The following is a 13,737-nucleotide window of genomic DNA, read 5'->3' on the forward strand; positions in this document are numbered from 1 at the left end:
TACCGTAACTTAGTAAGTTAATATTTTTTCGTGGGTTGTAACAGTAGCGAATTTATTTAGGATTTCATAACTTAGTTCAATATTCGACTTTTTGATAGTTCTAAAATTAAATTCTTCCATAAACTACTATCCTAGTCTTTCTTCTTTCTTTTAAGGTTGAAAGTGGGAGATACGATGTAAAAGACGATTTCACTGTTGTTCTGCAGCCTTTTCCGAAACAGATGTTTCCAAACTCAGAAATACCTGAAAATGACGTGTTTGTTGTTGACTGTTTACATTACAGTCAGAAGGGACATGCTCGAGGTAGTTCATAGTTTTTTTTTTTTTTTTTTTTCACTTTTTGGTAACATTTTTTGTTGAATTTAGTTGCATCTATTCACTTGTTTCAAGCACATATACGTCGTTTACATGTACTCATTATAAGCTATCTCTGAAATCATTGTATACATTTATTTAGAAAAAAAATCTGTCTAAGGAATTACTGAATACGTACATTCTTTAAAAATAATTTAAATTGTTGTTGTGTTGGCAACAAATACAATAACTGCGTAGTTTGTGGTTTCCAAATTTACTCTTTACATGAACCATTTTCAAAAGGTACCCATGTACAGAAGCAAATGAAAGCAATAGACTATTGCTTTCATGTTTCGGAGTTAGGTCATTTGGCATCCAAGCGGTCCAACTGTCTCTGGAGTCAATAATAAGAAAGGGTTCTTTTTAAGTTAATCTTACATGAAATCTTAACATTTAATCCGCACACTTTATTTTTTGTTTATTTTTTACGTTATGTATTTAGTCTCAAAAGTGTTAATATAGTGATAAAGAAATAGAAAACATAAGTGAAGAATACTCATACTTGAAAAACATACTTTTCTACACTTAGTCGAGACAATGGACAATTCTGGTAGATTCAGTCACTGCTTAAGATAGGTTACTATGACAAATACCGTGATTGTGCCTGGGCGATACCCATAATCTACTAATGCATTAATCATGATCGTAGGCGCCGAAAGCTGGTGCTGAGATTCTCTTGACCTCCTCTCATCCAGGCACGTAGCCAGGGGGGGGGTCCGTGACATGAAATACTGTGGTCATCACAACAGGGGCTCAATCATTGTAAACTATTTTACTGGAACATATATTGGTTCGTTCAGCCAAAATTTTGTAACGGGGGGGGGGTGACATGAAATTCTGAATGCCCAGGAGCTCGATCAATCTAAACTACTTTACTATCAACACATATATGTTGGTAAGTATTTTAATAACAAACTATGAGAAATCTCGAGAATAATAATAATAATAATAATAATAATAATAATAATAATAATAATAATAATAATAATAATAATAAGTGCTGAAAAAGATTTTACAATATTTACATCCTTCCTCTGTTCATTCAAATGTAACGATTTTCTCTGTTCAATCAAATGTTAACAGAACTTTCTTTCCATATATATATATATTTTTTTTTGTTTTGTTTTTATTATTCCGTCAACTACTGTCTGTTCCAATGACAGGTTAAAGGAGCAATAGAAAATTGTTTTTGAAATAACATGTTTGATACTGCAAGGATGCGATGACGAAAATTTATGATAAAATATGTTCACGTTGTTACACAACGGTACTACACTTTCGGAAGCTTGAAATCTCCCTTGAAATTCCCCCGACTAGTAGCAAAAATTCTGAGAATTCCGTTACTCTTCTAGAAATTCTGAGAATTCCGTAACTTTTCTAGAAATTTCAAATTCCCTAACTCTTCCAGGATATCTCGCTCACCTCGCCACCATGTATTGCAAGTAATACAAATCTCCTCATAAGAAAGAGTAACCAAAAGCTTCCTGATTTTTTTTTTAAATTTTAACGCGTTCCTTCTTTTTCTCATTTCATTTTTTTCATCCTTCCTTATTTTTTTTTATCATTTCTGGTCTTGAAGGGGGGAATCCGGACCCCCCATTGGCTACGTGCATGTCCCATCCCAACGTTTCTGAATCCTTTTGGTCTTCTTATTTCTACAAAGAATTTTCCTAAGTTTAATTAAATGGCTACTTAACTACATTTTGTTTTTGGGAATATAGTATTTACGTTTCAAAAGCATTTATTGTAGATTATTTAAATATCATTAGTTTCCTGAAGCAATAATTTTCTTCCTTTTCAGATATTTATTGATAAGAAGGAAGGCAAATCGTTCTCTCATTTTTCCAATTTATTTTTTATTTATTTTTTATTTTTTTGAATTTCCAGTTTCAACAGTTTGCTGGTGAGCATTTTAGTCGATTTACTAATACCTAAGTTACAACAAACAACCTCTTTGTTTCTCGTTTTGAAAGAGTATGTCTCAGATTTCTTATCATTCCGATGTTTTGGTTCTCGATAGCCTGGAAAGAAGAATGTTAATTGTGATAATTTGTTTTGCTTCGATTTTCTGGGGGGAAAAATGTGATTTTTAGTGGTCTTTTATTTTTAGTTATTTAGGGGTGAACAGTGTTAACCACGTAAATTAGAAACATGAATAACTTGTAGTGTGAATAAAAATAGTGCTGAATGAATCTTCTTTCCCACTGTTGTAACTGTATTGTAACGAATTGTTAATTATTTATTATTATAGGAACGGGTTATTTTATTCCATTCAGATAATATAAAGAACTAGAGATGCCCTGACGCGAGATCTTTGATAGTATCGAACTCGCATTAGAGACATTCCATGTCAAAAGAACAAGTCACCAGACTTGACCGTCTCAGATTTTTGTAAAAATTGGTGCACAGCTTTATTACAGTGGGAGATGAAAAATCCCAAATATTACCCCTTTCCTCCTGAAAGTGTCCCCATACAGGGTGTTCAAAAATTTCAGAAAATAGCATTTTCTCCGTTACAGTGATTATCAAAAATTGTCATAAAATGGTTAATATATGCACTAGAGACATGCAACAAACACCATGGAAAAGCTTAGAGAGTGCCCTACAAATTGCATTATATTAAAGAAACCTGTAAAATAAAATAAAAAACAATTCAAAAATTCAAATTAAAATTTTAACTTCGAATTTTACACAGAAATGTCTCTGTGAATTTGTTCAAAATTTGTCCAGATTGTAGCCTCAAATGTGTAATAAAACACCACAAAGTTGGTATCCGATTTTGGGTATTTTGGGTATTCAATGGTATCCGATTCAAAATTCAACATAAATAAAATATTGATTGACCATGTGAATAACTGGGTTCAGATCTATAACCATTTGCCTGTAGCTATTTACCTGCAGCATCAAAGGAATTTATAATCAACTTCATTTGTTTCTTGATGTGTTCATTTGAATTTACACAATTATCCACCTTTCGAGTTATTTAGATACGTATTACGTTTCCGATCAGTACTCAATACAGACCATTATTCTTGTTAGAATTAATGTTTCTAAATGTACATTGGAAACATTGACACATGTTATTTTCATTTCTTTGTTTCAGGATTGCTGTTACAAACATGTGGAAGTGCATCACTGAAAGAGGAAAAAGAATTTATTATGAAAGGGAGGGATATGTTTCCCTACCTTTCACAATATTATATCAAATGTGTTATGAAACACTGTGGCACTGTTCATAATTACACACTTTCAGCAAATTTCAGTCAATAAATTGTTTTTCCTATGTCAGTGATACATTTCTATATGTTTGTAACAGCGGTCCTAAAACAAAGGAATGAAAATAACATGTATCAATGTTGCCAATATAAATTTACGAACATCCATACTGACAAACAAGAATAATGGCCTGTATTGAGTACTTTTCGGAAACGTAATACCTGTCTAAATAACTCGAAAGGTGGATGTGTTCGAATTGTGTAAATTCAAATGAACACACCAAGAAACAAATGAAGTTGATTATAAATTCCTTTGATGCTGCAGGTAAATAGTTATCGATCTAAACCCAGATATTCACATGGTCAATATCATGCAATATTTGGTATATGTTGAATTTTGAATCGGATCCCATTGAGTGCCCAAAATGCAACTTTGTGGTGTTTTAAGTACACATATGAGACTACAATCTGGACAATTTTGATCAAATTCACAAAAACATTTTTGTGCAAAAATCAAAATTCAAATTATACTTTGAATTTTTGAAGTATTATTTTTAATTTTGCAGGCTTTTTAATATAGTACAACTTGTAGAGCAATTTTAAGCTTTTCCATGGTGTTTGTTCCATGTCTCTAGTGCACACATATTAACAATTTTATGAATATTTTTGATAATCACTGTAACAGAAAATGCTATTTTTTGAAATTTTTCAACACCCTGTATGGGGACACTTTCAGGAGGAGAGGGGTAATATTTGGAATCCCACTGTAATAAAGGTGTGCACCAATTTTTACAAAAATCTAATATGGTCAGGTCAGATTTTGTCATTTCATTGGTTGATTTCCCATGAAATGACCCATTATCGAATTGGAATTTATGTCTGTTTATGTTTGTATGTATGATCCTAGTAATTTATGTCTTTTATTGTTGATTGTCTGCATTCCTCTGAAAAATTGTACTACGAGAAAATCAACGTTCTTTGGAATTTCATAATATGTCAAAGTAAAACCATTTTCTCTCTTATTGTGACATGTAACAGTCAGTAATATAATGTGGTTGTGTGCTTGTAATAATATCGGGTGAATACCCATATGCATTGTATTTACACACAGCAAAATATGAAGTGTTGAAGTAACACAAAATGACTACCACTTTAAAGTATAACTTGTGTGTTAATTTAGCGCCAAGTTTTTTTTTTTTTTTTTTTTTTTTGCCGTCTACCCGGTTAAAGGGTTTTGCCCTTTCTTCGGGGAAGTGATTCATATACATTTTGGAATCAATAATATTATAGTGGGTCTATGGGATTTTCTTTATTCATTAATAATTAAATAATTTATACATACATTCAATACTGATAATGGTTAATCAAGGGAACGATAACTAAACAATAACAATAATAACAAAAGGTAGTAGGTGCACAAAACGAATATATAAGGTGATAGGTGCACAATGAGTATATAAGTGAAAAGTAGAACAACATTATATATATGCATATAGGCTAACAAAGGGAAAAAGTGGTAACAAAGTAGAAAACATTATATATATAACTGAAAAGACGATATGATGAAATGATAATGAATTAATTGCACAGACGCCACATCACGAGGTTTTGTTAATGGACAGATGCAGTTATCTTCTGTTCCTGGGGCCACTCAGGAACTAATGAAGACAGGGGAGGCCCATATTAATTGGTAATCACTGTGCGTATGATGGATAAACATGAGGTGATAGATGACGTGGATGATATATGGCAAAGATCTTGGGGTCTCTAGTGGCAGGGTCCAATTGGAGGTGATATAGTGTCATATAGTGTTGCAGCGGAGAGTCGATGTATCGTGGTGGTGCATCGTTATCTCTATCGTAGCGTATAATGTCCTGTAGCATTACATGGTGTAACTCAAACCGAGTAGTAATGTATCGGGTTCGAAGCTGCTCCAAGTGTGGGAGTAAGGACGGAAAATCGATAAGATCGTACAGGAGCCTAGTTGGACTTGGTAACCTGATTCTATACGCTAACCGTAAGGCATGTCTCTCCATGATACACAATTTTTGATAATATTTGTCAGATGCAGAGACCCAAGCCGTGTGGCCATATGTTAAGGTACTTCTCTTGAAGACTTTGTAGGTATGTGGTACCATAAGGGGTTGTAAGCCCCAGCTTGTACCAACTAGCCTTTTAAGTAAATTGAGTCGATTTTGAGACTGGGTGACAACCTTCTTAAGATGTGGGATCCAAGATAATTTACTATCAAAGACGATACCAAGGTAAGTCAGAGTCGAATGAACCGGAACTGGTGTATGCTCAACATGAAGGCGTAGTAAAGTCGGGTTAAGGTACACTCTGGAGCGTCGTCCTGATGGTAAAAATACAATTGATTGTGTCTTCGCAGAGTTAATACTCAGTCTCCATATGTTACACCAGTCGACAAATCTATCAATAGCAGGTTGCATAAGGCGATTAATTTGCTGAATAGTACTATTGAGTGTGATAGTGGCTATTGAAAGAAAAGCTGTATCGTCAGCAAACTGATAAATTTGGATATTGGCTGGTAATCTAAGATCGGCAACGTATAAGAGATAGAGGAGAGGCGACAAAGACGAACCTTGAGGTACTCCAGAGTGTAAGAAGATTGAATGAGAGAGAGTGCTGTTTATGGATATGTATGCCAGACGTCCTGTTAAGAAGGAATTGACTAAGCGTATGTAGGAAATAGGTAATAGATAGTGATGTAGTTTATAAATAAGCCCAGGATGCCAAACTTTATCAAACGCTTTCTCGAGATCAAATGTGACTAAACAAGAAGGAAAACCCCGGTTATATTGGTTATAAACGGCCGTGATAAGGCGTAATAGCTGATCTATAGTACTAAAATGAGGCCGGAAACCAGCTTGATGAATAGGCAGAAGATTGTGGCGTCGAATGTGGTCATGAAGTCTGCGAACAAGAATCCGTTCCAGGATTTTACAGAGGCAGCTAGTTAAATGAATTGGTCTATACGACTGAACATCCGATGGAGGTTTCTTTGGCTTAGGAAATAGAAGAACCTTCGAGTATCTCCAATCAAGTGGAAAGAAACCACTACGAAATATGAAAGTGTAAAGTTGGCTGAGGAATAGAAGAAAAGAAGGAGGCGCATGTTTGATCAGTACATAGGTGATGCAATCAAAGCCAGGTGCAGTATTCCGTTTCTTATCTAGACTTGTAGTGATATCGTCTGGTGTTATAGACTGCGTAAGTGGATTATTTGGTTCAAGAATATGATTATCCGACTGAGCTGAGGTCGGATCAGTTTGGCGGTTGATGATTGTTTGAAGTCGTTGTGGCATGTAGCGCCAAGACATCGCTTTCCGAGCATATCAGAAATAACTAGTTACCACCTGAGAGAATTTGCATTGGTATTTATCGTTTAATATGAGCAAAGGTTTGCAAATTATATTTGGCACTTATGCCAAGTAACGAATAATGTTTTATGTTTTCTGTAATCGGTCATAATAATATTGTTGTAAACCTGTGAATCGTCTGACAACAGTTACATAGGCAACAGTTCTGCCATCTTATTTTCATATATGTTAAGACACAAGAATAACAAATAAAGAAAACAGATGGAAGCACAGCTATCTGTGTAACTGTTGTCAGATGATTCACAAGTTTACACAATATTATTGTGACCGACTACAGAAAACATAGAACATTATTTGTTAGTTGGCATAAGTGCCAAAAATATTTTGCAAAACTTTGCTCATATTAAACGATAAATACCAATGCAAATTCTCTCAGATAGTAACGAGTTATTAATGATATGCTCGGAAAGCGATGTCTTGGTGATATGTTGTCATTACCTCATCTTCTCTGACTCAGTTTATCACCATCTCGATACTAGACTCCATAGGAAGTGATCATGTCCCTATTAAGTTAGAACTACGCTGCCAGCACAATCTCCATTGCCAACTAAGTAAATCTACTGTTATAATCAGGCTGATTGGGATCAATACCGCTCTGCACTTAACGATGCTATCATTCCGTTCACTGTACCTAATTCCCAACATAACCTCGATTTAGTAGTCACTACACTAACTGAAGCAGTTCAAAATGCGGCAGACCGCTCTATTCCTACTACTACCGAACATCTTCATAAACCCACATTACCGCCACGATACCTTTCATTAATAACTGCATCACGTAGAGCTTACCGAGCGTACCGAACGAGCGGCAACTTGGAAGCACTTAGACTCCATCATCAGTACCTACGCATAACACATAACTACAAGAAACGACAATGGATGTAATACTCTGGCTGCCGAAACTCATCCAAGCAAATATTGGCGTAAGTTTCGTCAACTTACTGGCACAACTTCATCCACGCCATATCCGCTCATTCAAAACAATCAAGCTCTCACTACTGACTCAGAGAAGGCAAATTCGTTCGTCCTCTTATTTCAAGATATATTCACTCCGTTGCCTGGGTGGCACATGCCACAACGACTTCAAACAATTATCAACCACCAAACTGATCCGACCTCAGCTCACTTACAACCGTCGGATAATCATCTTCTTGAACCAAATAATCCACCTACGCAGTCTATAACACCAGACTATATCACTACAAGCCTACAAAAGAAACGGAATACTGCGCCTGGCTTTGGTTGCATCACCTATGTACTTATCAAACATGCGCCTCCTTCTTTTCTTCTATTCCTCAGCCAACTTTACACTTTCATACTTCGCACTGGTTTCTTTCCACTTGATTGGAAATACTCGAAGGTTCTTTTATTTCCTAAGCCAAAAAAACCTCCTTCGGATGTTCAGTCGTATAGACAAATTCATTTAACTAGCTACCTCTGTAAAATCCTGGAACGGATTCTTGTTCGCAGACTTCATGACCACATTCGACGTCACAATCTTCTGCCTATTCATTAAGCTGGATTCCGGCCTCATTTTAGTACTATAGATCAGCTATTACACCTTACCACGCCCGTTTATAACCAATATAACCGGGGTTTTCCTTCCTGTTTAGTCACATTTGATCTCGAGAAAGCGTTTGATAAAGTTTGGCATCCTGGGGTTATTTATAAACTACATCACTATCTATTACCTATTTCCTACATACGCTTAGTCAATTCTTTCTTAACAGGATGTCCGGCATACATATCTATAAAATACGTTGCCGATCTCAGATTACCAGCCAATATCCAAATATATCAGTTTGTTGAGAATACACCTTTTCTTTCAACAGCCCGTACTATTCAGCAAAATTAATCGACTTATGCAAACTGCTATTGATGGATTTGTCGATTGGTGTAACATATGGAGACTGAGTATTAACTCTGCGAAGAGACAATCAATTTATTTTTACCACCAGGACGACGCTCCAGAGTGTACCTTAACCCGACTTTACTACGCCTTCACGTTGAGCATACACCAGTTTCGGTTCATTCGACTCTGAGTTACCTTGGTATCGTCTTTGACAGTAAACTATCTTGGATCCCACATCTTAAGAAGTTTATCGTTCAAGCCCAAAATAGACTCAATTTGCTTAAACGGCTAGTTGGTATAAGTTGGAGCTTAAAGCCATCTACGGTCCTCCATACTTACAAAGTCTTCAAGAGAAGTACCTTAACTTATGGTCATACGGCTTGGGTCTCTGCATCTGATAAATATTATCAAAAATTGTGTATCATGGAGAGACATGCCTTACAGTTAGCGTATAGAATCAGGTTACCAAGTCCAACTAGGCTCCTGTGCGATCTTATCGATTTTCCGTCCTTACTCCAACACTTGGAGCAGCTTCGGACCCGATACATTACTACTGGGTTTGAGTTACACCATGAAATGCTACACTACATTATACGATACGATAGAGATAACAATGCACCACCACGATACATCGACTCTCCGCTGCAACACTATATGACACTATATCACCTCCAATTGGTCCCTGCCCCTAGAGACCCAGAGATCTTTGCCATATATCATCCACGTCATCTATCACCTCATGTTTATCCATCATACGCACAGTGATTACCAACTAATATGGGCCTCCCCTGTCTTCATCAGTTCCTGAGTGGCCCCAGGAACAGAAGATAACTGCATCTGTCCATTAACAAAACCTTGTGATGTGGCGTCTGTGCAATTCATCCATTATCATTTCATCATATCGTCCTTTCAGTTATATGTTATGTTTTCTACTTCATCACCGCTTTTTCCCTTTATTAGCCTATGTGCATATATATAATATTGTTCTACTTTTCACTTATTTACTCATTGTGCACCTATCACCTAATATATTCGTTATGTGCACCTATTACCTTTTGTTATTATTGTTATTGGTTAGTTATCGTTCCCTTGATTAATCATTATCAGTATTGAATGTATGTATAAATTATTTAATTATTAATGAATAAAGAAAATCCCATAGACCAACTATAATATTATTGATTCCAAAATGTATATGAATCACTTCCCCGAAGAAAGGGCAAAACCCTTTAACCGGGTAAACGGGAAAAAAATCTTGTTGATGTGCATACTCTCACTTAACCAAGAAGCCTAGCCTCACTTGTGTTAGTTACTGTGCCAGCGAGGACCAAGTATTGCAAAACGTACTTATGAGCATAGCACACTTACGCACTTAGAGGATTGACGAAAGTTCTCACTTTCGGAGGGCAAGCTTGCTTTTTGAACATCATATTTCATCTCGCTTCTATCTTTATTTGGGCTTCGGCCCTAGGCTCTATTCTCATCATGACGGACCTTGGCAACGTTACCGGACCACTGTATCCCGATCAAAAAATTCCTATTGATATCGGACCTAACGGACGTTGGAAAACTGGCACTAAGGGAAGCAGTAATGCACAAACAGGGGACAACACAGATACCGGGGACAGCCCACCTAGAGATCAACGAACTCGTTCTAGATCACCACACGGGCGTGACTCTACCTCTGATCATCCAAAACGGCCACGCACTAGTAATAACGACAACCAGCAAACAAATAACATGGATTGGGCTTCAAACACTATTGGATCAGATACTTCAACAACCACTACTCAAGACATCATCTATAACTTCTTACTAACCGATTTTGACACCAAATACGATTCGGTACGTGCCGTCTTTCAACAATTAGTCAAATTTGTACCACGATCTGAGATCCGTGAAATTATGAAAACACGTAAAGGCATTATCATAAAATCAACCAGGTCTAATTTTGCGACGCATGTAGGGAATAAGGCCACTTTCGAAATCTTTGGGCCAAAAGCAAAACTCTCCGCCTTAACTCCTACCACACGTAAAACACCTCCGCCTCCTAAACGTCCACCAATGTTATCGGTGGTCACACGCGTAGAACCAGACCTCACAGACGAAGAAATCTACGAGGAACAGCATCAAGAAGGGTTACCTGTAAAACGTTGCATCCGAATAAAGAATAACTTAGGAGCAACCTATCTTGTGCGAGCGCTTACAGACCAACCACAACTAATCTATCAACTTCTGTTCAAAGGAGCGTATATCTATCGCAGACGCTATAAGGTCAAGCCATCCCGTACACCGGCACCTCTTCCATTGCGCTGTGAGCGATTCCAGCAGTATAACTCACATCCACGTCGGAACGCACTAGTATCATTAAATGTGGCTATTGCTCCATGCAACATCCTACCAGGGAATGCCCTAATCAAAAGGAACCACCACAATGCAGTGCATGTCCTGAAAAACATTCGACATACAGCTACAACTTCAAAGCCAAACCACAACCTGAACCTTCAAAGCCGGAACTGGTTGCTCCTATTCGCTCCGTTGATCCTCCGACTCCACCTGCCAACTCATTACTCCATCCAGTTACTGTTGAAGACTTACTACGCTTTCTCAAAATTACTTTACAAAATATTCATCCGTTTCTTCGGACTTACTCAAATCATTCACACAGCTAAAATACTGTTTAATATTCAGCTTCATCCCACCTATTCTGGGCCCACAATACACTTTCAAATCCAACCCCTTGAAGTTTATGTCTAATATGGCGAAATTCATCTCAAATTTTTCTGTGTATTTATTATGGCTTACACCTTACTTTTTATGAACATCCGTTCATTACTGACCCATAAAGTGCTTTTCACGCAGTTACTACAAGAAGAACGAATATCAGCTTTAGCATTGAACGAAACATATCTAGCTCCTTATCTGAATTGCTACATACCGAAATATACCATACTCCGTCACGATGCCCCTGCTCTACCACGTCTTTATGATGGTACGGCTATTGGTATCTCCAATCGTAACTCCACTTCGATCCGTAACAGCACCTCATAATATTGCTCTTCCTGAACATAACATAACTACTATCTACTTTCGAGGCTTTTCCGTCACGTTTGCTACGATGTATTTTCGTCCCGGAAAACAACTCAACTATGATTTCTTTCGCTTCATTGACTCCCACTCTAAGCATTACATCATTATGGCAGACATAAATTTCCATAGTCGTACCCAGCAAGACAAACAGCACTTTCTTGATTTTGTTCAAAATACCACTACCGGCGAATTTCATATTCTACCTAAACCTACACGGCTAGCTAGTAACACTACTTCTGCTGTTGTTATTACCTCATCTTCTCTGACTCAGTTTATCACCATTTCGATACTAGCCTCTATAGGCAGTGATTATGTTCCTATTACGATAGAGCTACGCTGCACAGCATAATCCTCACAACCATTGCCAGCCAAGAAAGTCTACTGTTACAATCGGGCTGATTGGGATCAATACCGTTAAGCACTTGACGAAGCTATCATTCTGCTCACTGTGCCTAATTCACAACCTAACCTTGATCTAGTAACCACTGCACTAACTGAAGCAGTTCAAAATGCGGCTGATCGATCCATTCCTACTACTACCGCATATCTTCATAAACCTACATTACCGCCACGATACCTTTCATTAATAACAGCGTCACGTAGAGCTTATCGAAAGTACCGATTGAGCGGCAATTTGGAAGCCCTTCGACTGCGTCGCCAGTACCTACGTATAACACATAACTACATAGTTGCGTACAAGAAGCGACAGGGGATCCGTACATGCAATAATTTGGCTACCGAAACTCATCTCTGCAAATATCGGCGTTAGTTCGATCAACTTACTGGCACAACTTCACGCACGATATATCCGCTGATTTACAACAATCAAGCTCTCCCTACTGACACTGAGAAGGCAAATACATTCGCATTATTTTTTCAAGATATATTCACTCCGTTACCTGGGTGACATACTCCACAACGACTTAATCCATCATCAACTGCCAAACTGATCCGACATCAGCTCACTTACAACCGTCGGATAATCATCTACTCGAACCAAATATTCTGCTTACGCAGCCTATAACAGACGATATCACCACAAGTCTACGAAACAAACGCAATACTGCACCTGGTTTCGATTGTGTCACATATGTACTCATCAAACATGCGTCTCCTACTTTTCTTCTATTTCTCAGTCATCTTTATACTTTCATCCTCCGAACTGGTTTCTTTCCACCTGATTGGAAGTACTCCAAAGTACTACTATTTCCCAAGAATAAGAAACCACCATCGGATATTCAGTCGTATCAACCAATTCATTTAACTAGCTGCCTCTGTAAAATCTTAGAACGGATCCTTGTTCGCCGTCTTCGTGATTATATTCGACGTCACAATTTTCGGATAAATCCATCAAGCTGGTTTCCGGCTTCATTTCAGCATCTTAGATCAGCTATTTCGTCTTACAAGCGCCGTCTATAACCAATATAACCGAGGTCTTCCTTCCTGTTTAGTCACGTTTGACCTCGAGAAAGCATTTGATAAAGTTTGGCATCTTGGGCTTATATATAAACTACATCAATATATGTTACCTGTTTCCTATATACGCTTCATGAATTCCTTCTTAGCAGGACGACTGGCATATATATTCATAAACAGCGCTCTTTCTCATCCGATCCTCTTACACTCTGGAGTTCCTCAAGGTTCGTCTTTGTCGCCTCCCCTCTATATCTTATACGTTGCCGATCTGAGATTACCAGACAACATCCAAATCTATCAGATTGCTGACGACATAGCTTTTCTTTCAACAGCCCGTGCTATTCAGCAAAATTAATCGACTTATGCAACCTGCTATTGATAGATTTGTCGACTGGTGTAATGTATAGAG

General features: G+C 37.4%; 1 protein-coding gene across 1 annotated transcript in view; it reads left to right on the plus strand.

Moving 5' to 3' along the window:
* The window catches only part of LOC145678865 (phospholipase B1, membrane-associated-like), a 47,264-nt gene that overhangs the window by 25,664 nt on the left and 7,863 nt on the right, over positions 1–13,737 (plus strand). Inside the window, exon 7 of the mRNA XM_081749441.1 lies at positions 156–303. Coding sequence (XP_081605567.1) covers positions 156–303 — 148 coding nt within the window. The remainder of the gene's footprint in view (positions 1–155; positions 304–13,737) is intronic.

Source organism: Thermobia domestica, chromosome 1, assembly GCF_964235325.1.
Source record: "Thermobia domestica chromosome 1, izTheDome1.hap1.1, whole genome shotgun sequence".
NCBI lineage: Eukaryota > Metazoa > Arthropoda > Insecta > Zygentoma > Lepismatidae > Thermobia > Thermobia domestica.